The 23,835-nt window shown below is 44.5% G+C and overlaps 1 protein-coding gene across 4 annotated transcripts in view; it reads right to left on the reverse strand.

Annotated features, from left to right (window-relative positions):
* Positions 1-215: 215 nt before the first annotated feature.
* The window catches only part of RUBCNL (rubicon like autophagy enhancer), a 42,140-nt gene continuing 18,520 nt past the window's right edge, over positions 216-23,835 (reverse strand). For 3 of the 4 annotated variants that reach the window (XM_040267241.1, XM_040267242.1, XM_040267243.1), the window contains exons 2-14: positions 22,732-23,352; positions 18,874-18,956; positions 18,200-18,410; positions 16,028-16,129; positions 15,507-15,567; positions 14,604-14,736; positions 12,844-12,989; positions 11,089-11,153; positions 7,405-7,643; positions 6,028-6,089; positions 3,191-3,344; positions 1,914-2,004; positions 216-417 (exon numbers count right to left, since the gene is read on the reverse strand). In XM_040267241.1, the coding sequence (XP_040123175.1) occupies positions 305-417; positions 1,914-2,004; positions 3,191-3,344; positions 6,028-6,089; positions 7,405-7,643; positions 11,089-11,153; positions 12,844-12,989; positions 14,604-14,736; positions 15,507-15,567; positions 16,028-16,129; positions 18,200-18,410; positions 18,874-18,956; positions 22,732-23,260 (1,989 nt within the window). In that variant the 5' untranslated portion in view covers positions 23,261-23,352 and the 3' untranslated portion in view covers positions 216-304. Of the gene's footprint in view, positions 418-1,913; positions 2,005-3,190; positions 3,345-6,027; positions 6,090-7,404; positions 7,644-11,088; positions 11,154-12,843; positions 12,990-14,603; positions 14,737-15,506; positions 15,568-16,027; positions 16,130-18,199; positions 18,411-18,873; positions 18,957-22,731; positions 23,641-23,835 lie in introns of those variants that run through there. The other variant, XM_040267240.1, reaches the window with a different exon arrangement.

The raw sequence follows: 23,835 nt of genomic DNA on the forward strand, positions 1-23,835 counted from the left end.
ATCAGGAAGTTCATGGTTCACGTATTGCTGAATCCTGGCTTGGAGAATTTTGAGCATTACTTTACTAGCGTGTGAGATGAGTGCAATTGTGTGGTAGTTTGAGCATTCTTTGGCACCAGTAACAACTCTACTTTTAATAACAAAGAATCCGCAGTCTCCAAAAATATTAAATATATATAATAAAGAGAATATTGGTCATCTTTTTTCTTAATAGACAATAGTCAAAACAATGTTATCAACAGGAGACACGAGCGATGTGATCATAAGGTATGCTGCGTGGTCTTTCTCGCTATAGTCAAGTACATCATGTCGCCGCAGAGGGTAGACTTTCCAGAAGTCTTCTCCTCGCTGTGATCCTCGCACACCGGGGGCACTGGGAGGACTGGAAGCACTGCTTGTGAAAGCAAGCTCTGCACACTGCAAGCAAGGAGGAGAGCCGTCAGCAAATGGGTAGCTGGTTTCTTAAATATGTAACAGACACTCATCCCCAGCCTGGGGAGAGAGGACCTAAAGCCAAGAGGTCCCTTGAAGACAAGAGGATTTGTCCCCACTAGATCATGAGGATGGGCCTCCCTGGTGGGTCAGTGGTAAAGAATCCATTTGCCAATCCAAGAGACACGGGTCCCAACCCTGGGTCGGGAAGATCCCCTGGAGAAAGAAATGGCAACCTGCTCCATATTCTTGCCTGGGGAATCCCATAGACAGAGGAGCCTGGCAGGCTACAGTCCATGACGTCACAAAGACTCAGGCACGACTTAGCAACTAAACAAAAACAACAACAGGGCCATGAGGACCAGTGAAACAGGCTGAGAGAGCCTGGGTAATGGACTGCAGCGCCTCCCAGATCTGCTCAAAGACCATCCACCACGGGTGCTGGGAGAGCTGGTGGCTGATGGCTCAGGAGGTGACATCCCTTCTCTGGAAATGGCCCTAACTAAAGAGAGCTGCCTCGATCAAGGTTATGCCCCCTTGGTAGTTGCAGGCCACATCCAGTGACTGGTCAATATGAGGTTTAAAGGCCTGGCTGGCTCTCTGTCCCTAATTTGGGAAAATGCTGAAAATCCACCTCAGCTCTATAGATCTCTGAGAGATACCCCGAGCCTTCATGGCAACGAGCCTTCTTCCTTGGCCCAGTCCCACTGCTTTCTTACCTTCGTGGGTGTGGAGCCTGAGAACTAACCCTAGGGCAGCGGTTCACAAACTTTTGGCACCAGGGACCAGTTTTGTGGAAGATAATTTTTCCATGAGTCAGGGTGGGGGATGGCTTGGGGATGATACAAGTGCATTACATTTTTTGTGCATTTTATGTCTATTATTATTACATCAGCTCCACCTCAGAACATCAGGCATTAGATTCCAGAGGTTGGGGACCCCTGGAGTGAACTTGGGGTCGACTGTGATTCAATTACAAAACAGGTGCAGCTGTAACTTGCCCTGATGTAGAAGAACTGGGGGACAGGTCAAACAGGGCTACCTCCTATCTCTGAACTCTGTTCCCTGAGACATCATCCTTTATCTCTGCCCCATCACACCTCCTCCCTGTACATCCAAAACTTTATCAGCTCCAATTCAACAGAGAAGCACACACTAGCATCATTATACCTTAAGGAAATAACACTATGCTTTAGTTATTAAGCTGTTATTAAGCTTGATAGCTCAGTTGGTAAAGACTCCGCCTGCATTGCAGGAGACCTGAGTTCGATCCCTGGGTTGGGAAGATCCCATGGAGAAGGGAAAGGCTACCTACTTCAGTATCCTGGCCTGGAAAATTCCATGGGACCATGGGGTCCCAAAGAGTTGGACATGACTGAGCAACTTTCAGTTTCAAGCTTAAGTTAATTTTCTGCTTAAGAAACTTTGCGCTAATGTTATTATATTGCTATTAAGCTTACAGTATTATGGTATTAAGATACCTGAACATCTTCTACACGTTGCAGTCTGAAATGGGAAAATGACAGCTGTACTCCGGCAAAATTCACAAATGAAGCCCTTTCCTTGACACAGCTGTAAGAATAGGAGTCAAAAGTGAGAGTCTTCATGGGTAACATTTCTCCTAATGGAGAAACTGAGTTTCACTTTCATAGAACTCTATAAACACCAGATTTCCACACTCCCCCGCCCCAGGTACTGAAATTTGTTATTCTAAAATTCCCTAAATTGGCTGTGGAAGTAACAAGTTTCTGCATTTAAAAGGTTTATATAAATCTGTGAATTGCAATTTTCATAGAAGTCAAAATGAAACATTCTGCACAGGACAAAAGATAGGCCTAAGCAACATATCATATTTGCAGAAGGCCACCGAATATCATGGATACAAGTAACAATTAAAAAGCCTGTCTATGTCAGATGAAAGAAAAATTTCAGTTTGGTATTCTATAAGCCAAGACAGTAAACTCCTCTCATTATACAAGCGTTCTAATGATATACAGTTTCAAAATCATCGTTAAGTGTCTGTGATTCCAGCCTCTAGAAGGAACAGAATACTATCTTCTGCCACGGTGGATGGGTCAGAGCAATAAATGTGCGTCCGTTCTGTCTGGACAACTGCATCAGGGTAGTTTGAGGCACCAGAGAAAGATCATGATTTTAAACACGTGTTCTTAAATGATCTCATTTTATTTCTGGGAGCTCCCCTGCAATTCATCAGTCCGTGAAGACACAGAGCTCCTATTTCCACTGGATCCTGAGTCTATGCGGCTGCACTTGGCATGTCAGAGCAGACGAGAATGGAGGGAGGCCACATGCCGGGCTGGGCGCTCAGACGACCAGTCGCTTGGCCCAGGCTTACATACCAGCAGGACACTCTTGGTCTGGTACTGAACAGCTCTGAACCTCATTTCACTCATCTGTAAATAGTGCAGGGGCTTCCCTGGGGGCTCAGTGGTAAAGAACCCGCCTGCTAATGCAGGAGACGTGGGTTCAATCCATGGACTGGGAAGATCCCCTGGAGAAGGAAATGGCAACCCATTCTTGCCCAGAAAATCGCATGGACAGAGGAGCCTGGTGGGCTACAGTCCACGAGGTCGCAAAGAGTCGGACACGACTTAGTGACTAAACTTCGGCAATGAAACGTGTTGCTGGGACTTTCCTCAGTTTGTGAGGGTAAAGGAGCTAAGTGCAAAACAGCCCACCCAGGATCGGCCGCAAAAAGGACAGCTCAGGGCACGCCCGCTGGGGAAGCAGATCTCACCTCACAGCTGGCCACGTGCTCGAGGGAAGCTTTCAGAATCTCCTTGAGCAAGGGCGCCAGCAGCCCTTTCTTGACCTTGACCATGTCCTCCAGGGAGAACAAGTGGAGCGCCTCCGTCAAGTGTCCCGGCAGCTGCTCAAACTCCTTTAATGTGCTTCAGGAGAGAAAACCAGAGGAAATCAGAAACCCACCCACACAGGTCGGGGCAGGAACTAGGGACTGGGAGAAGGGTTTGTTTTTTCCTGGCTCTCAAAACTGAAGTTTTTCAACTTAAAAAAAAAATAGCCCCAGGAACAAGTTAACTCCCTACTTTACATTTTGCAAGTTTTGCTTGGAAGCCAGGAAGCTAAAATTCCGTAAATAATGATTTCAAAAAGCTGAATGAGAAAAGTGTCTCTGACAGCTGCCCATGTACACTTTGAGTGAAAGAAAACTTAAAATTTGGTTTTTGAGTCCTGACAACATGTATTGAGATAATAATGACCCCTTTATTCAACTCCAGCTCCATTTTAAGTCCATCAGTGTGACTGATGGATATCTCAGGAAGAGTTATTGATGCTGTGACTCCCAAACCTCAGATCCAGCACTGATATTAAGACACAAGCATCCAACTGAGTCGGGAAGATCCCCTGGAGAAGGAAATGGCAACCCACTCGAGTATTCCTGCCTGGGAAATCTCATGGATAGAGAAGCCTGGCGGGCTGCAGTCCCACAAGGAATCGGACACAACTAAGCAACAACCACAATCCAAGTGCGGGCTGCTTAAAGGCACTTGGATGTCCCAAGGGCATTCAGAACTGTAGGTAATCTTCTCCAAGCCCCCCGATCTCTTTCTGAACCCCTTATGTCAGTTAGCAGCATCACCATGCACTGCGTTCCCAAGCCTACACTGAACTGGATGCTCTAGGGATGCTAAACCCAGTTTAATTCTCTGCCCAGCGACGGGTGGTCCTGGCTCACACTATTTTCTCAGCCGGAGGGTCCCTGAACCCTTGTTTTTGCTCTGACTTGCTCTTCAAGCTCTGGCTTTGTCCCTAGGAAGCCTTGTCTGCCCGCCTCCCCACTTTGTCCCTTAAAAACTACATGCTGCCCCTCCCCCATGCCCTCAGAAGCATGTGCACCAGTGACAGGCACGCACTTTGGCAAAGATCTCTCCGTGCTGACTTCCTCCCCAGACTCTCTCTGAACACGTGTCCTGTGGCTTTTTCATCTGAAGCACAGAGTGGATATTCAAGACATTTTTGCAGATGGTAAGAACTGTGGATGTTGTTACATGTTACAGAGAAAACTGAGGCCCCGAGAAGAAACTAATTTTTCACCCCAAAGCCAGGAGGTAGAGTTAAAGGCCAAAATGATTATAAAAGACAAGCTCCTCCCCAAGAAATGTAATTCAGAAGTAGTGCATCATTAAATAAGGATCAGAAACAGAAAGCAGCTCTAAAAGAGAACAAAAGTTTTTAAAAACCTATAATCCCAACTGGTAGTTCAGGTGCTAAAGAATCTACCTGCAATGCAGGAGACCCTGATTCAATCCCAGAGTCGGAAAGATCCCCTGGAGAAGGGAATGGCAACCATTCCAGTATTCTTGCCTGGAGACTGCCATGGACACACCATGGGGACACAAAGAGTTGGACACAACTGAGAGACTAACACTATGATCTCACCTATTATAACCAGTAATCCTAACTCCTTGAGTAAGCTACTTTTCCTCCTCTTAAAAATATCTCTGTTAAATGAATTCATGCCTGTGCTTTTATGGCCATGGCCCCCAAAAGCTCATCCTCAGGACATACCTATGGATGTGGTCAGAGATTCAGCTGAAGCTTAGTGTTTGGGTGTGATTTTTTTTTTTTATAACAAAAGATATTTTAAATGTATTAGGTGTTCAGTAACAGGAAAATACTTAAATGAATACCACATTATAGTACAGAATATTATACAGCCAATAAAAGTTGACATGCCTCTTTATCATAGTGTTTTAAAAGGCACTGGTACACCCATGAACACAGCAGCACTCGTCACAATAACCGAAAGAAAGCAACCCAAGATGGGTGGATCAATCAACAAAAGATGGAATATACAGACAATGTATGAATATTCAACATCACTCCGCCTTTCAAAGGAAATCCTGACACAGGCCACAGTGTGAGTGTAGCTTGACATGATGCTACATGAAACGCCGGGCACAAAACAACAAACACTGTATGATTCCACTCACATGAGGTACTTGGAATAGTCAAAATCATAGAGACAGAACAGAGAATGGTGGTTCCCAAAGCTGGAACAGAGGATGGAGAACTACTGTGGGTAAAGAGTTTCAGTTTTACAAAATGAAAAGAGCTCTGTGGATGGATGGTGATGATGGTTGCCTATCAACATGAATGTACCTAACTGCTTAACTGTACACTTAAAAAGGGTCAGGATGGTAAATTTATGTGTATTTTATCACAACTTAAATCCCCTAGAGAAGGGAAAGGCTACCCACTCCAGTATGCTGGCCTGGAGAATTCCATGGACAAAGGAGCCTAGTGGGCTACAGTCCATGGGGTCGCAAAGTTGGACACAACTGAATGACTTTCACTTTTTTTTTTTTTTTCAAAATAATAATAAAAGTCCACTGGCTAGGGTTGTTTGATACTTATACTAGTCCATTCTTCTTAACATGTTAAATTCCCTGGTGGTGAGTAAGAACGTTTAGCAACATTCAAGAGAGTGTCTACATCCCCAAGGAGAGGCATGAGACAATCACTCTGCACTGGTGGAGATGGACCGTAAAGAGTGTGGAGGTTATCAGACCTCCCATTCATAGCCCAGCCCAGCCCAGCCCACAGCAGTACCTTTCAGCAAACCTGCAGGTCTTCAACAGCTTCTTGATATGAAATAGCTGCTCCTGGATTTCCTAATGTGAGAAACCAAACAGGGGGCGGGGGAAAGTGTAATGTGATAAGTAACACTGGAAATGTATAAGTCAAAATTAAATGTTAGTTCTAACCTTGAAATGCTACAACTCTAGAAAATAAGTCTTTGAAATGCACAGTCAATAAAGCATATCAACTTTGCATATATATAAAGCATATAATGCACAGTCTATAGAGTCTATAAAGGGGCCCATGACTGAGTCCAGAGATCTACAGAGGGCCCAGGAAGGACCCAGGTCTTGGGGAGTCTAAAGCTTACACAGTGTCGGGGGCCTTCTTTTTAAAAAACACCAAACTATGTACAAAAGGGGATTCTGTGATTGCAGACACCATGGATGTACCTGGGGGACATTATGCCAAGTGAGTGAAGTCAGACACAGAAAGACAAAAACTGCCTGATCTCATTTATACAGGGGATCTAAAAAAGTCAAATACATAAAAGCACAGACTATAAGGGTGGATCCTGGACTGAGGAGGTGGGGACATGGGGAGATAATTGGCCCAGGACATAGAGTTACAGTTACCTAGGATAAGACCATGGGGTCACGAAGGAGTTGGACACGACTTAGCGACTATAAACAACAACTAAACAACCAGGATAAGTCTAGAGATCTCATGTACAGCATGATGACTATAATTCACGAGACTGTATTAAAAACTGGAAATTTGCTAGGAGAGTAAGTTTCAGATGTTCTCATCACATACACAGACAGGTAACCCTGTGAGGGGATGGATATGTTAATTAGCTTGACTATCAATCATTTCACTGTGTGTATATATATACATCAAGTCATCAGGTAGTACCCTTAAACACATCAATTTTTCTTTAAAAGATGGCAGTGGTTGAGTCGCTAAGTTGCGTCAGATCCTTGCATCCCCATGGACAGTAGCCCACTAGGCTCCTCTATCCCTGGGATTTTCCAAGCAAGAATACTGGGGCGGGGTTGACATTTCCTTCTCCAGGGGATCTTCTCAACCCAAGGATCTAACCTGGTCTCCAGGAATGCAGGCAGATTCATTACTGACTGAGCTAGCAAGGAAGCCCCATTTAAAAGACAATAAAATTCAAAAGCTAGGTACAAACAAAACTAGGCATAACGTTAAGACTTGGGTACGGGAATTTGAAAAGAGACGAAGCAGGAGAAGGTCTCTGAAGCATAAGCTCCAGCTGCTGGATGGCAAGTCTGCCCCTTAAAGGGTCTGTCTGGATCCCCAGAGTCGGGGGAGACGTCCACTTACTGCCGCAGGGCCCTTTTGGCCGCTGGACACCCTCCCCCAGGAAAGGTGGCTGCTCACCCTCACTCTGTCCAGTTCCTTGGCCTTGGTGTACAGGCCGTGGCTGACGTGCACCAGGTTGAAGATGGGCTCATGCCTTATGTGGTCCAGCAGGCGTTTGGAGAAGTTGCTGACGTAGTACTTCCGGAAGTCCCACATCCTGAGGATCCGGGCGGGAATGCAGGACTCCGAGTACGAGTGGCAGCAGTCGCAGAAGTACTTCCCCAGGTATTCGCAATACCGGAGCCGCTTCACGAACTCTGCCGGGGTGCACAGGACGATGAGCACCGGGTCACCTGAGGCCGGAAACCCACCCGCGCCCCGCCCTTGCCTCCAACGCCGGCCCAAGGTCAGGACTCAAGATGGCTGTCCTCATGCTGCTGGAGCCATGCTGGGGAGAACAGCAGACACTGGAGGCCCTGAGTCATGAGCTTCACTTTTGTGGAACGGATGTTGGAAAAGAGAACCCTCCCTGCAGCAATATTATACAGCCAATAAAAGTTGACATGCCTCTTTATCATAGTGTTTTAAAAGATGGGCCTTTAAGCTGACACGTGGCCAACAGAACATGAGATTCAAGGTCTGAGGATTTGGGTGGGAGTTCAGACCCAACCTCCTACTTGGCAGGAAGACTCTGACAAGCCCGAATCTCTTCAGGCTAATTGTCCTGAAGCCACCAAAACAGCCCTTTCACTCCCAAGCCAATAAGCCTGGATTAAGTTCCCTGGCTATAAAAACCATAGCATTTTTTACTTTCTCTTTCATTGAAAGTATCACCCAGTTATTTACTTGGCTGATGACATCCTGTCAGCAAGCTCCATGAGGGAAGGACCACATTCCAGTCAACACTGCACACCTACTTCTTCACATCTGAACAAACTCTGGGAGGTGCTTTAAAAGTTGGTGGAATCACAGTCACACATCTTCACAGTTTCAGACTCATACATTCAATATTTACTGAGGCACCAGGATACAGTGGTTAACCAGAGAGATATGGTCCCCACTAGACTTTAGCTGGGAAGATGAATCATTGAAAGAAAATCACCTCCAACTGTGATGCATGGCAGGCACTATCATTCTACCATGGCAGGCATGGTAGAAGGAAGTTCAGATGGATTTATGCTTTTTGTTTTTATTTCTTGAGGTGGAAATGCTCAAAGTCTTACTCCATCCCAGAACACCTATCAAAGGCCAAGGGAACCCTTTCCAGCAAATCTTCTCTTCCTAGGCTTCCACAGGTCAGACCTATGGTTGCTCTCACAACAAAATAAGTGATTCCCACTCTCAACTAGGCAACTCGCCTTTCTGATTGGATGAAACCTGATTTTCTAGGCCCTCAGGCCACTCCCTCAAACTTTCTCAGAGGAGTCTGGTTAGGTCCTAGGTAAGCCATCCAATCATTTAACAAATATCTTTCAAGTCCCAACTGTGTGCCAGGCATACTTGTAGGAGCAGGAGATAAAGCAATGGATAACACAGACCAAATATTGGTAATATGTATATAAAAGGTAACTAATGAGAACCTATTGTATAGCCCAGAGAACTCTGTTCAGTGCTCTGTGGTGACCTAAATGGGAAGGAAATTCAAAAAAGAGGGGATATATGTAAACATATAACAGATTCACTGTGCTGTACAGCAGAAAGTAACATAAGATTGTAAAGCAAGTATACTTTAATAAGTCAGTTAAAAAGAAACCATGTATCTGTCCTCATGGAACTCAGAATCTAGTGAGAGACAGATAATAGTAAGAAAAATCAATAAGACAGAGTATTTTAGGGAGATAAGGACTTGAATAAAAACAAAAAGGAAGGGGAATATCAAGTGTATGTGTGTGTTCGTGGCCAAGAGGGTGATGAGGTGGAGTTTCAATAGGGCAGCTAAGGAAGACCTGAGAGTGCAGATGGGAAGGAAGGAAGGGTACTGGCCCTGGTGGGGTGGGGCGTGTCCAGGGGAGGGCATTCCAGGGAGAGAGAAGCACAGATCCTGACAAATCGCTGAGTCAGGAGTGAGCCTGTCACCTTCAAGGACCAGCAGGGAGGCCATGTGGCTTGAGCTCAGCGCCCAATGGGGCAAGAGCTGGGAGAGGAGAGTCAGAAAGTAATGGGCAGTCACGGTGCAGGTCACAGTGGCCTCTTCACCAAAGAGAGGGCAGTGTTATGAAATGACTATAACAACTTCTCATTGTGGGCATCGCTCATAAAAACAATACACGTCCCCCTTTCTGTGCTATATACTAGGTTCTCACTAGTCATGTAATTCATTCATAGTTGTATACATACGTCAATCCCAATCTCCAACCCCCCAAAAAGAAGGGATAGTCTATTTGTAGGACACACATTAAGTTAACCTTAAATATGTATTCCAATATACATTCAGTTCAGTTCAGTCGCTCAGTCATGTCCAACTCTTTGTGACCCCATGGACTGCAGCATGCCAGGTTTCCCTGCGCTTCACCAACTCCCAACTCCAGAGCTTGTTCAAACTCATGTCCATTGAGTTGGTGATGCCATCCAACCATCTCATCCTCTGTCGTCCCCTTCTCCTCCTGCCTTCAACCTTTCTCAGCATCGGGGTCTTTTCCAATAAGTCAGTTCTTTGCATCAGATGGTCAAAGGATTGGAGTTTCAGCTTCAGCTTACAATATACATTAGGTGCAGACAAATAATATTTGATTGTACTTATGTGAGGTACCAAGAAAAGTCAAATGCATAGAGTCAGAAAGTACATTGGTAGATGCCAGGGGCTGGGGGACAGGAGGTGGGAAGGGGGAATGCAGACAGTGTGTAATGGGGCAGAGTTTCAGTTTAGGAAGGTGAAGAGTTTGGGAGATGAATGATGGTGAGAGTTGCACAACAGTGTGAATATACTTAATGCCACTGAACTATACAGTTAAATATGGTTAAAATAGTATGTTTTATCCATACATGACTAATGTGGATGGACTAGTGATGCATGGATGTGAGAGTTAGACCATAAAGAAGGATGAGAGCTGAAGAATTGATGCCTTTGAATTGTGGTGTTGGAGAAGACTCTTGAGAGTCCCTTGGACAGCAAGGAGATCCAAACAGTCCATCCTAAAGGAAATCAACCCTGAATATTCACTGGAAGGACTGATGATGAAGCTCCAATACTTTGGCTACCTGATGTGAAGAGCTGACTCATTGGAAAAGACCCTGATGCTGGGAAAGTTTGAAGGTAAAAGGAGAAGAGGGTGGCAGAGGATGAGATGGTTAGAAAGCATCACTGACTCAATGGACATGAATCTGAGCAAACTCAGGAAGATAGTGAAGGACAGGGAAGACTGGCATAATTCAGTCCATGGAGTCACTAAGAGCTGGACAGGATTTAGTGACTGAACAACAACAAGAGTATGTTTTATATTATGTGACTTTCATGACAATTAAAAAACATTAAAAAAATAATGATGCAAACTGCTCAACTTTCTTTGGATGTATAGATAAATAGGAAATCTGAAATTGGTTATTTGGGGGGCTTTTTTACTTATGATATTTAAAAATGTAAGAGTATGAGTATGAAATTATGTAAATTTCATTCATATATTAATCAAATCACTGTTGAACAAAAGATTTGTTAATGTGTATATTGTTTTGCATGTACTTGAGAGAAATGAATATACCAATATTTATGCTTTAAGGTAAAAATGTCATTGCCTAATAAGTAAGCAACCCAATATCCATACTTACTAGGTTCTATTGGAGTTCCACAGCCAGCACAGAAAAAATTCTGAGCTATTACTACGAGATCCCTCCTGAGGACAGAAAATGATAAGAGTTATATTTCAGAAAAGGCCAACGGAGTGTTTTTCACTGATTGGAAGAGAAATTAACATTGGGATGTTCTTCTTAGCTTGAGGGCTTAATTTTATCATTTTTTCATTTGGGAAAGAAACAGAATTTTTCTTTCCCAAGAACAGAGCTTTCCAGCTTTCCACCAAAGCAGAAGTCAGTACCACAAATAACCATTCCACCAAAGAGTCTTTAGAGACTTCTTATGGGGCATCACAGAGTTCTCTCTCCTGAGAGAACTAGAAGCATATAATACATGGGAGGAGGTTCAGGGGGACAAGACACCATCCCCAAACTTGTTTGGGAAGTTTACAAATGGATCCAGGGACATTTAGATGAATAGGAGGTATTGTAAGACAATGCTGTCAAAGATTTCTGGTGAAAGATAGAATATTGAAGTGTTTGCTATTCAGTTGTTCGTGTTGCAATTCCATATGGGATTTGGCAGTATGGAGAAAGTTTTAACACTTTAATACAGTTTAAGGTCAGCAAAAATGGCCAAGGTAAAAATGCATGGTAAAAATATGTGTGCGTGGTAAAAAAAAAAAATGTGGTGCTTTAGAGAGAACCCAGAAAAATCCCAGAGGAAAGACAATCCACGTCAAGGGAAGTGACCCCAACCAAGGCTTGGAGAGGGAACTCTTCTCCCTAAGCAGCCCCAGAGAACTTCCTCATACTCTCTCAAGAGGTAAAAAGAATATAAGGCACCTCTGTGGGGCACTGGCAATGACAATTGCCAGCCCCTTCATAACTCTGCAATTTGTACACTGTATTAAATACCAACCAAGAGGAATGAAAAAAAATGCATTTGGTTAATATATCCTTTTGTCTACAATGTCATATACTCTCAGAATAAATAGATTAAACTACTACTTTAAATTATGGGCTTCCCAGGTGACTCAGTGGTAAAGAACCCACCTGCCAGTGCAGGAGATGCAGGTTCGATCCCTGGGTCGGGAAGATCCCCTGGAGGAGGAAATGGCAACCCTCTCCAGTATTCTTGCCTGGAAAATTCCATGGACAGAGGAGCCTGGTGGGCTACAGTCCATGGGGTCACAAAGAGTCAGACATGACTGAGCAACTCAGCACAGCACTACTTTAAATTATTGTATATATTTATATATATCTATATCCTTTTTGCACCATCTTATTTCTTTGTCTTTTAGAATTTTATTACTTCTTAGAGAACAGAGATGATTTCATTTGCAGTCTGTCACGTTTTTTAACTATAAGAGCTCTCCTCAAGATGAAATTTTCCTTTAAAAAAATGAATTCACTGACTTTATTTCACATTGCCCTGGAAAATAGAGTGGTCTAGTCTTAAAATTACCGTATGATATTTTTAAGGTTCACCATTAGCCACTTAATATGAGCCCGTTTACTTTTCAATTGTTATGTAATATTCATAGTTAAGGAAACATAGTTAAGTTCTCAACGTGTCAAAACTTAGAGACCAAAAGCCCACTATAAACGGGGTGCCAAGAAAGCTAAGTCAGAAAAATGTGCCCCAATTTTTTTTTCCTAAAACAAATTTTCCTTTGTCCCTTAGTGTTTTATTTTTTGCCTTCACCCATCTCCATGAAGAGACAGAAGGAACCCACCACAACTTTTGTTTTAACTGGACTGGTGGTCCAAGCAGCAACCTAGACTTACTTGAGTGGTGGATGAACATTAAATATGATTTGAAACCTAGGGGGTGCCCAGTCTCCAGTCCCTCTGATCCTCGACTTCAGTTTAATTTCCTGGACGACATCTGTGCTGGATTCAAAGTCTTTCTGGACCTGCTCTTCATTTACAACCTGCATAAACAACCCAGAAGAGGATTCAGGAGCAACTTAAACAAGCACATTTCAGGAACTGAAATAAAAAGAACGTTCAGATGTATTCCCAACATTAACCTTTACCTTGAAAAATAAAAACTGCTTTTAAGTGAATAACAGAACCTGGCCAGAGCCGTCTCTGTGTCTAAAACCCTCTGCAGGAGAACTGCTTCAGACGCCACCCAGCTGAGATCACTCTGCTCGGTATTTTTAGTTAGTTCTTTTGTTTCCAGACTGCGAATTACTGTAAGTAGGTCAGTGTGAACTGGAATGCCTTCCTGCCTAGCAGAAGCCGAAGCCTCACCCTGCCTAGTCAATAGCTGACAGACGCTGTGGATCTGAATCCCCTTCTCCAGGAATTGTTCTCTGCAGACACTGCCCAGCTTGTACAGGTACAGACACCACCCCCACCTCTGACCATGAAACTTTCCTCTTAGCATCTAAAATCAAGACTTCTCCGATTACCATCTACATCTCCACAGTTTGGCTGCTTTTGAGCCTTATTTCCCAGGAAGATTAAGATGAACCCTCCCCCAAACATACCCCACTACCCACAAACATGTTCTCCAACTACATCAAATGACTCTGCTCAACAAACACACCACAGGGACGTCCCCAGTGGTCCAGTGGTGAAGACTCTGTCCTTCTACTGCAGGGGGCGAGGGTTCGATCCCGGGTCAGGGAACTAAGATGACGCAGCCAAAAGAACCAAAACCCAGAAGCACCAGGCACCTTCCAGTCATTTTTACTCCAGCTGCTCCTTTGCCAAGAGTGCCTTTCATATACTCCTACTTGACCTGCTACAGTTCTGCCTGGCCTGATACTTGGCTCAAGTCCTGAGATCTCCATTCAGCCTTTCCAGGTTCCCCTGATGACGCAGAACACCGCCTCCCCTGCACTTCCGGCGTGCTCTCTCCTACCGGATTACAGCCTCTGCCACCCCATCCTCTGCCCACAGTGAGCTGCCTGTTTGGAGGGCAGAGCGCTCCACAAGGGGACCAGCCTGGACTTTCAAATGAGGCAGCCTGGGGGCTCGACTCCCGCTCTACCACTGACCAGCCCTGCTGAGGGTCTGCAACTAACACCTTAAATTTAAAATAACGGGCTTCCATGGTGGTCTAGTGGTTAAGAATCCCCCTGCCAACGCATGGCACATGGGTTTGATCCCTGGTCCGGGAAGATTCCACATGCTGCAGGACAACTACGCCTGTGAGTTGTAACTGCTGAGCCCATGCGCTGCAACAGGAGAAGCCACTGCAATGAGAGGCCCTTGCATTAGCCCTGGCTCACCGCAACTAGAGAAAAACCTGTGCCTAGCAGTGAAGACCCAGCACAGCCATAAATAAATGAGTAAATAAATTAAATTAAATTAACAATAGCTCCTACCTCACAGGAGATATGTGAGGATTAAGACATGAATTGCTGAGCACAGGCCCTGGTGCATTACAAATGCCCAATCAACATCAGATTCGTCCTTCTTTCGAGCCTCCCCTAACGTCCAGCAGCCATACAAGGAAACACAAAAACCTCCGATGTGGAGAGCAGGCGAAATGAGAATTTAAGAACTGAAGATCAAATTCTGTTGAGACTTACTATGGAGCCAGCTGCATCGAGAGAGCCTGCCAGCTGATAATGAACTTCTGCCAGCATCCAGCATTTCTTGAATACGCGGTATAACTCTTTGGCTGTCAGCTCAGCAGAATTGAAGTCTGGCTCATGAATGACACTGCAATGTAAGAGATGCAAACATGGAAAATTATTTTCATAAGAAGTGTGTTAAGGGTCTTTTGCTGTGGGTTTTTAACTATTTCCCCTCCCCCCTCAAAAAAAGCAGAGGAGGCGACACACAGCAGACCATGTGTGCGTCAACCACGACCCAGTAGTTATCTTACTTAACTCAACCCCTCCACTTGCCACAGAGCAGCTAGTGTTTGTTGAGGGTACCAAGGTGAGGAGGGGTGGTGAGAAGAGGAGCGGTTTTAAAGTCAGAAGACCTGGGCTCAAGCCCTCTCTTTTGTGCCCCCATGGACTGCAGCCCAGCAGGCTCCTCAGTCCATGGGATTTCCTAGGCAAGAATACTGGAGTGGGTTGCCATTTCTTTCTCCAGTGGATCTTCTCCACCCAGGGATTGAACCCATGTCTCCTGCATCAGCAGGCAGATTCTTCTCTACTGAGCGAACTGGGAAGCAAATCCGAGTTCCCCCGCTGCTATTTAACAGCATGGTGTCCAGATGCACATCTCATCTGAACCTCAGTTTCTACACCTATAAAATTGGGTTTAAAAACCCCTGCCCATCCCACCCATGAGGATTAAATGAGAATGTGTACAAAAGTCTTTCAAACACTCTAAAAACACTGTAGGAATTTTCGTGGTGATTGTTTCACTTCTAAACAGTGATCCCTGTTATCGGAACTGGCTGAATTTGGCCCAAGATGTCAGAGGCCTGGTGTGATGGCCCAGGGGTCTGTATGTTGATGAAAGTGGGAGGTAGATACCTCTTAGAGGTGTCAGAGGAACATCCACAGGGCACTGTGGTATTGCTGAAATCTCCAAGTTCTGTGGGAAAATCGAAAAAAAGGTAATGGAGGGCTTTTAGTCTGTTTCTCTTAACCGTAGTCAATTTGATACGAACACAAAACTAGCTGCCTACATCTCAGAAAGGACCAATTATTCAAGATCGCTATCCTTCAGGTTCTTTTGCATTTCTGTTATAAAACAACAGCTATTATGAGGCCACAGATGGGATTTTAAAATACGCTCATCTGAAATTTCACCAAAATATAATGGAGGGGGCCAAACAGATATCAGACCCTAATGGTATCTGCTTTTGCATTCAAACCTACATGAGATGAGAGATTAATATCAAGACATCGCGGTTTTTTTTAATATCAGGGACACAATCTGATTTGGGGAGGGGTTTCCCTAAATGACACTGTCACGTATTGTGCATGACGCGTGTCATCAGGTGTGTGGGGGAGGGTGCCTCCACCACGGCCCATGAGTTTCCAAATCTCACCTACGATAACAAAGTCATCAAAGTCACATTTGCAGTCCTCTTCCGTCACCTCAGAGAAAGCAGGTGTTTCAACCACTGGGCTGACCTGTAACACAGCGCAACCTAGAGGAAGAAAGGAAGAAGAAAAAAAAGACTGTCCAACCTGCAACACCCGGCTAAACTGAAAAGGAGGAATGAACGGGCTGAGTTGACTTGAAAAGAATTTTAAAATTCAGCTGCAATAATTAGAAAAGTCAGGGGGTGAGGAAGGAGGTGGGAGGGGAGTTCAGGATGGCGGGGACACATGTATACCTAGGACCGATTCATGTTGATGCGTGGCAAAAAGCATCACAATATTGTACAGTTCTTATCCTCCAATTAAAATAAAAAGGGCAGGGAGCTATTTTTGTGTTGTTCTTATGTTCACAAGTTTAAGTGAAACAGACTGATGAGTCTATTGGGGGCCATAGGAGTATTCTACCTACTTCCATGGAAGTTTGGAAATTTCCACAATACAAAGTTTAACAAATGGAAGAGACAGGGGAAACAATCTGTTGTTTTTGTTGTTCACAGTAAGGAAAAGAGTACAGGTGACATGAACACTGTCCTAGGATGAGTGTGCGTGCTCACTCGCTCAGTCGCGTCCAACTCTTCGTGACCCCATGGACTGCAGCCCACCATGGCATATCCCAGGCAAGAATAACTGGAGTGGGTATCAAACCCATGTCCCCTGTGTCTCCTGCATTGGCAGGCAGACGCTTTACCACTGAGGCACCTGGGGAGCCCACCCCCTACCCAGCGCCTGTGAACATGACTCCATATGGAAATAGGGTCATTGTAATCATGACCCTATGTAATCATGTAAGCTGCGGTCACACTGGATCAGGGTGAGTCCTAGAGCCAATGTGAGTGATGTTGTAAAAAGAGGGAAGTTTGTACACAGACACGGATACTCAGAGACCAAATATCCTGTGAACATGGAGCACTGGAGGGACGCTCTACAAGCCAGGAGCAGCAGCGACTGCCCAGAGTCTGGAGACAGGCAGGGATAAAAATTCTCCCTCAAAGCCTCTAGAAGGAACCAACCTTCCAGACAATTCCATGCCGACCTGCGACCTCCATGACTGTGAAATGATCCATTTCTGCCATCTTACACCACCTAATTTGTAGTATTTTGCTACAGGACCTCCAAGACACGAATACAAATACGTTCATGCTTTTCTATCCCTAATACCAGTTTGGAGAATTAGCCTAAGAATGTCTTCACACCGAGAGAAAAAAAAGTGAAAAAGGAAGGTTGTGATCACAAAGGAGTTTTAAAATCCATTTAAAGTGTTAAAATATTGAAAGCCACCTAAATGCCAAATAACTGGGAAAAGACTTTGCAAATCATGCTGTTACTTCAAGAAACACCCTCACTGAAAAAATGTGATCACTGATAAACCATTCTAGCTGGGGGATATCAATTTCTCAGCTTTGGTTTCCTCCTGGGTTAAATGGGGGCAGTTTCACCCACTTCTGTGTTTCCTACACTCTTTTGATCATGATCAGCAGTAACATACAATTTACTTTACAACCCCAAAATATAGATACTGGTAAAGTTCCAGGAAGCATTGCTCATCCCATGTGAGGGGCGTGCTGATACCGTGCAGTTGTTTGCTTGCCTTTTTAACACTGTCTGGATCAAGCTGCAATTTGCTGAACTCTGCTCTACCTCATGAAGTAACCTCTCTGACCATAAATGTCACAAGGGTGATACTTGAGAAAAGATCAATTTTTTATCTGGGTGGTAGAAATATATTAAATTTTTATTTAATATATTAATATTAAAAATTAAAAATTCAGCTAAAAATGATTCAACACATTATAAAGTATTTCAGGCAAAGCCCTACCTGTGGATTCCCAACATCTGCGGATACCCAGTGCATCATGGACTCCTTGTTACCAGGATGAATGAAAGAGGACGCCGTGGGAAAGGAAGCCAGTGTAAAGAAGAGGAGTGCTGGGCGACAAGACAGAGGAAGGGGAAAAGCAGGACGGAGCCTAAGAAAAAGCACGTGGATTTCACAACTGAGTGGCACAAGTGGCAGAAATGGCGGGGATCATCAGGTTACTCCAGAAGGACAGGGTTTGACAGATGTGTGGGGAGAATACAGCAGAAAGCTTTCTCATATTTGCAGCCCCTCCACTCACCTTCATAGCCACTGTCAGACGAAGTGGAAGACCCAGATTCCTGCTTTATGTGGGTATAAAAGGTCCCTTCCAAGTCTGCCTGATCATTCCCGAGTGACCTGCCGGCCTCCTCGGTATTCCAGGTCTCTGTGTGCTGCTGACTTAGAATATTACACTTCATTTTCTCCATGACTGATATAATCATATCTGCAACGTAAAAGTGGGCATTTTCCTGCAGAGGCAAAGATGATCAGTTAAAATTCTCACAAGCATAATCAACTTGGTTCCCCCCCACCCACCCACTGAGGGTGTATTAGGTTGAAAAATCAAGAAGTTATATTTAAGTGAAGTTAATGCATAGACATATATTTATTTCACTGTGTTATCATAGGTCATTACATCAAGAATAACCCATATCTTCCAGAGGTGGAAGATTTAGCCCACTGCAACCAAAAGATGACGCAAGTTGAATTTCCTGTGATGTTAAACCCTAGATTGGTGGTGCTGCAATGGGAGACATTACACATCAATCATGGAAAATTTCCCAGCTGAGGTCAGACCCTATCAGTCAAATGTTGAAATGAAACATATTTGCCATGCCTCCTCCAGTGAAATTTACAGACCGAAATCAGAACAGGCATACTCTGAAGTGTTAACCCTCTTGGTGGTTTTAAAAAGAAGGAAGCCATGTTCACCTTTTCTACATCAACAGGGAGAACGAATGCCTCTGGTGAAAAGGAATTTGAGGAAACAGTTCTTCCGCCAACTTGAACAGCATCTGCCAATACAGCAAGTTATTAAAAATGGAGAAAAAGAAATTCAAAGTTTATCTACGAAAGCAATTTTAGGGAGTGACTTTCAAATGTTTAAAATATTAGCACAATTCTAGAATAAAATAGGATGACACAAGAAGAAAGACTTCTCTGATGGAAGGCCTTGTAGGTGGCAGAAGGTCATCATTTCTGCAAGAAGCTACTGGAAAAACTTGAGAGGAATCCTTAGAGAAGGCACAGGAGAACCACAGGAATGGAGGAGAGCAATGAGGAAAGAGGGGAAAGAGAAGAGAAACATGGAAACTACCTACAGGAGATGGAAGGTGAGAAGGAATAGTCTGGAAGCAGGACCGTAAGAATTACGGGATCATTCCTCCAACGCACTGCAAACGACCTAAAACTTCCTGTTTACAGTAACAAAATCTATCTGAAAAAGGTCAGCACCGCTTCTCTAAAATGATCTTCCTCTAGTCAGAAACAAGAAGAAACTGCAGAGATTATATTCGGCTGACTCATCCATTCTGCATCCTCATTAAGCCACTCCGTTACTGGCAATGAACGCCACCAAGACAAAAATGAGGTCTGTCATGTGACATCTGATTGCAGCACATAAGGCTAAACATTTCTGTGACATCCATAAGCGCTGCTGTGCCAACCTGATGAATCAGAACCAAGTGCTACAGATGTCTGGATGGTTTTAAAGCTCTTGGGGTGGCAAACACACAGGCAAGCAGGATTCCTCCAACTATTGCAGGGAAAAACTGACCCCATGGTGGATCTGTTTCTTTTACTTTAACCTGTGCTTCCCTGTTGCTTTGATTCACTGAAAGGATACTGTCTATACATAATGGCCTGCCTCAGGGAACCCTGCCCCTCTGCCTGGAAGTGAAACCAAAATGCCTTGTGTTCAGGACCCTGTCCACCAGTGGATGGCTATAGGAAGGAAAAACTTAACACATTCCTTCCTGGAGGCTGGCCATTCCAGGAGATATTTGTAAGATTAATGGTCTTTTGTACTTTACATCCTCCCTTCCCCCATGTCTGTTCTATAAAAGAACCTGGCATCCAGACCCTGATAACACGGTTATTTTGAGACATTAGTCTACCATCTTCTGGGTCAGCTGGCTTTCTGAATAAAGTCATAGTCCTTGCCTCAACACCTCATCTCTCAGTTAACTGACCTGTTGTGCGATGGGCAGAGTGGGTTTGGACTCAATAACATAACCCCTTTCTTGCCTCGTGTTCAAGAACTCCACAGTTCCATTGAAAACTTTGGACCTCTTAGCTTCAGAAGCCATCTGGGGTAGGCAAACTTTTTCTGAAAAGGACTATGTAGTAAACGTAGGACCCAAGGGCCACACAGCACCTGCTGCAATTATTACTCGGCTCTGCCATTGCCCTGAGAAAGCAGCTATAAACAAAACAAATGCAGCTTTATCTGTAAAATCAGAAGTCTGGTGGCATTTAGTTACAGGTCCTGGTTTGGGGGACTCTGAGGATAGAGGGGAAAATGCAGAGAAAAATCAGGCAGTGGCTTCCAGTTCCAGCTCTCCACACATCAGCTGTGCCTTTACAGTAAAATTTCCTCATCCTAGGAATTAGGATAATCATTTTATTAGGAAACTGAAGGAGCTAAGGAATGTAGAAGCTCTGTAAATGTGTAGATCCTATGCCAACAAAAGGAACTGTTTCTTACAGCCTCACATGCAGACAGGCTCAGCTGTGCTTCCCTCCCATATAATCTAAGAAAGGAAATCCCTGCTACTGCCATTTGAGATGCAGCAGATCCAGGAAAATGCCTCATAATGGCAAATGCCCGTTCTGCGCATTACTGCCCCTACACCAAAGAACAAACCAGATCACTCGGGACTTCTTTTCCTTAAGCCCATGTAATGAATCCCCTCACCAGGTTTAAGACAGATGGCCAAAAAAATGCAGTGGTTTTTTAAAGGTACTTAGGGTCACTGTTTTTGGACAAAAGGGGCTGGTGTGTTTGTTTTCTTTCTGAGGCAAAGGATAATTTTATTTACTTTTCTTTACAGATGTCCTTTGATGTGGACCATTTTTTAAAAGTATTGAATTTGTTACAATACTGCTTCTGTTTTATGTTTTTTGTTGTTGTTGTTTGTTTGTTTTTTAAGATGAGAGACATGTGGGATCTTAGCTTCCTGAGCATAGATTTAACCTGCTCCCTCTGTACTGGAAAGTTGTAACCACTGAACCACCAGGGAAGTCCCAGAAAGGATAATTTTAAATTGCAGAACAACTTCTTACACAGGAGCACAAAAAGTTATTTGGGGCAGGGGTACCCTAGGCCCTCGGAGAAGGCAATGGCACCCTAACTCCAGTACTCTTGCCTGGAAAATCCCATGGACGGAGGAGCCTGGTGGGCTGCAGTCCATGGGGTCTCTAGGAGTCGGACACGACTGAGCGACTTCACTTTCACTTTTCACTTTCATGCATTGGAGAAGGCAATGGCAACCCACTCCAGTGTTCTTGCCTGGAGAATCCCAGGGATGGGGGAGCCTGGTGGGCTGCTGTCTATGGGGTCACACAGAGTCGGACACGACTGAAGCGACTTAGCAGCAGCAGCAGCAGCTCACTAGGCCCTAAAGATCATCTTCTCTTTATAACTTGTCGTGGTGGTGGTCTGTGGGAAAGAAGGCTTTCAATTTTCTCTCTTTTCTCCTTACCCTCCCATGAGAGAATCAAGTAGGAGACTAACTTCTCAGTTTTTAACCACTAAATTTGTAAGTCACTTTTTTCCTGAGAACTACCCAGGCAGGTGAGCGAAAAAGAAAAAAAAAAGGCCTGCAATCAGACTGAGCTAGTAAGCACGCACGCCATCAGACTGTGCTATATTGCTCAAACTTGGTTCTTATCTCCAAGTTAGCTCATTGAAAAGATTGTCCAGAATCTGCTTATTCCTAAATTGTATGCTAAAGATTGTCACCATCTTTGAGTTTTCAAAAGTTTTGTACAACAAATAAACCTCATATCTTAGGAAAGGGAGAGGACTGGTTTCTGCTAATGAGAAATAAATATACGTGAGTGTACACACACACACAGGCAGCTTTTAAATTGCCTTGAAATAAAAAACTTCCTTGACTATTTGAACTAGGATTCCAACAAAAATACAATTTAATGCAAAGTGTGAATATAGAATAATTAATATTTAAAATTAACTAAGCATGCCACAAATCATAATAACAAGAATAGCTTAATTTATTGACTCGAGTGGCATCTGGCATGGATTACTTGGGTTTCAGAATTTGGGCATTTTAGAAATATGTGCCTGACCTTAGAGCAATGGAAGACCTGGTTTTAATTGGAAAAAAGTTTTGTCCTGTTTGGAGGAATCGTGGTTCCTGTTTTTAAACCTTACTATTTTTCTGGTCACACCCTGTCCAGGTAAATCTTAACAGGTGAGGCGTGTTCCTCTCCCACAGAAGCACTGGTGTGAACCGGGGCTCACTCTCCAGGGACCACCTTCCACCATCATTCTAAATGCTGAGCGCTTCTGGTGCTCTAAGATGACAGCTGACACTGATTATTGACTGAGTTCTCCTGCAGTCTCAAGAGAAAGGGAATTCTTGACTCCATCAGTTGTGACCCTCCCAGTGGCTGGGCTAAAGACGATAGGAACTGAGCTGGCGCCCTGGCTGGTGAGCATCCTGGAAAACGAGTAGCCTTTTCCTCATGAGGAACACTCAGCCTCAGCCCCAAGGAAGAGCAGGTGTGAGATCAGACAGGAAGGGTGGAAGTCCAAACTAGAGTTACCTGCATCAGCAGAAGCTGTCAGCTGGGAAGGCTTGAAAAAAGCCCTGCCATCCTCAGGACATGGGGGACCGGATACAGTCTTGGAGCTCGTGATCAGAGACGTGTGAGGACAGCGTCTTGGGAGCACTGCCCGCTCTTCCTTTGAGGTAACAGCAGACTCACTGCCATTGCCAGCTGCGCCCCGGGCAGAGGAGCTGCCCACGGAGTCCACGGTGCCCTTCGACAGTGATGTCTCCACCACGGAGTCCCCAGGAGACAAGGATGAAGCTCCAGAGGGAGATTTGGACGCAGTGTGGTTCTCTCTGTTCCCCACCGGGAGCACCTGGGGGGATGCGTCCTGCAGCTGTTGCTGTGCACATGGGGGGTTAATCCAGGCAGCTCTGTGCCTTGTGAACCTGATGTCTGATGGGCAGGAGGGGTGCTCAGTGTCCAGGAGGCTGGGCAAGCTGTCACTGTCGCCTGGGTCATCGCTGACCCCTTCCCAGGGGTCCACAGGCGAGTCCTGCCGGCCCGAAGACTGTGACACCATCCTCAGGTCTCAGGGCTAGTGTGAGTTCCCTTGTGCTGTTGGATTGGACCTTGAACTCACCACATGGCCCGCTGGAGGGCTGGAGAGCTTATCTGCAATGAGTGAAAATCATTTACCATAAACAAGGGCTCAATCATATTTTTTAACTCCACATTCTTATGAGGAAGCAAAGAAACTTCATGTTTCAACAGAGTCTGGACTTTTCCCTATACAACACAGTAAACTCCACTTAGATTTAAAAGTAAAATATTAATAAATAAGTTGGCCATAAAACTAGCATCAAATGTAAAGGATATGACACTGAGACAGGAAAGGGGTTTCAAAACATAAAAATAATTCTTTTTATGAAGAAGCACAAGCTGGAATCAAGATTTCTGGGAGAAATATCAATAACCTCAGATGTGCAGATGACACCACCCTTATGGCAGAAAGTGAAGAAGAACTAAAAAGCCTCTTGATGAAAGTGAAAGAGAGTGAAAAAGTTGGCTTAAAGCTCAACATTCAGAAAAGGAAGATCATGGCATCCGGTCCCATCACTTCATGGGAAATAGATGGGGAAACAGTGGAAACAGTGT

This window comes from Oryx dammah, unplaced genomic scaffold (genome assembly GCF_014754425.2).
Source record: "Oryx dammah isolate SB20612 unplaced genomic scaffold, SCBI_Odam_1.1 HiC_scaffold_24, whole genome shotgun sequence".
Classification (NCBI taxonomy): domain Eukaryota; kingdom Metazoa; phylum Chordata; class Mammalia; order Artiodactyla; family Bovidae; genus Oryx; species Oryx dammah.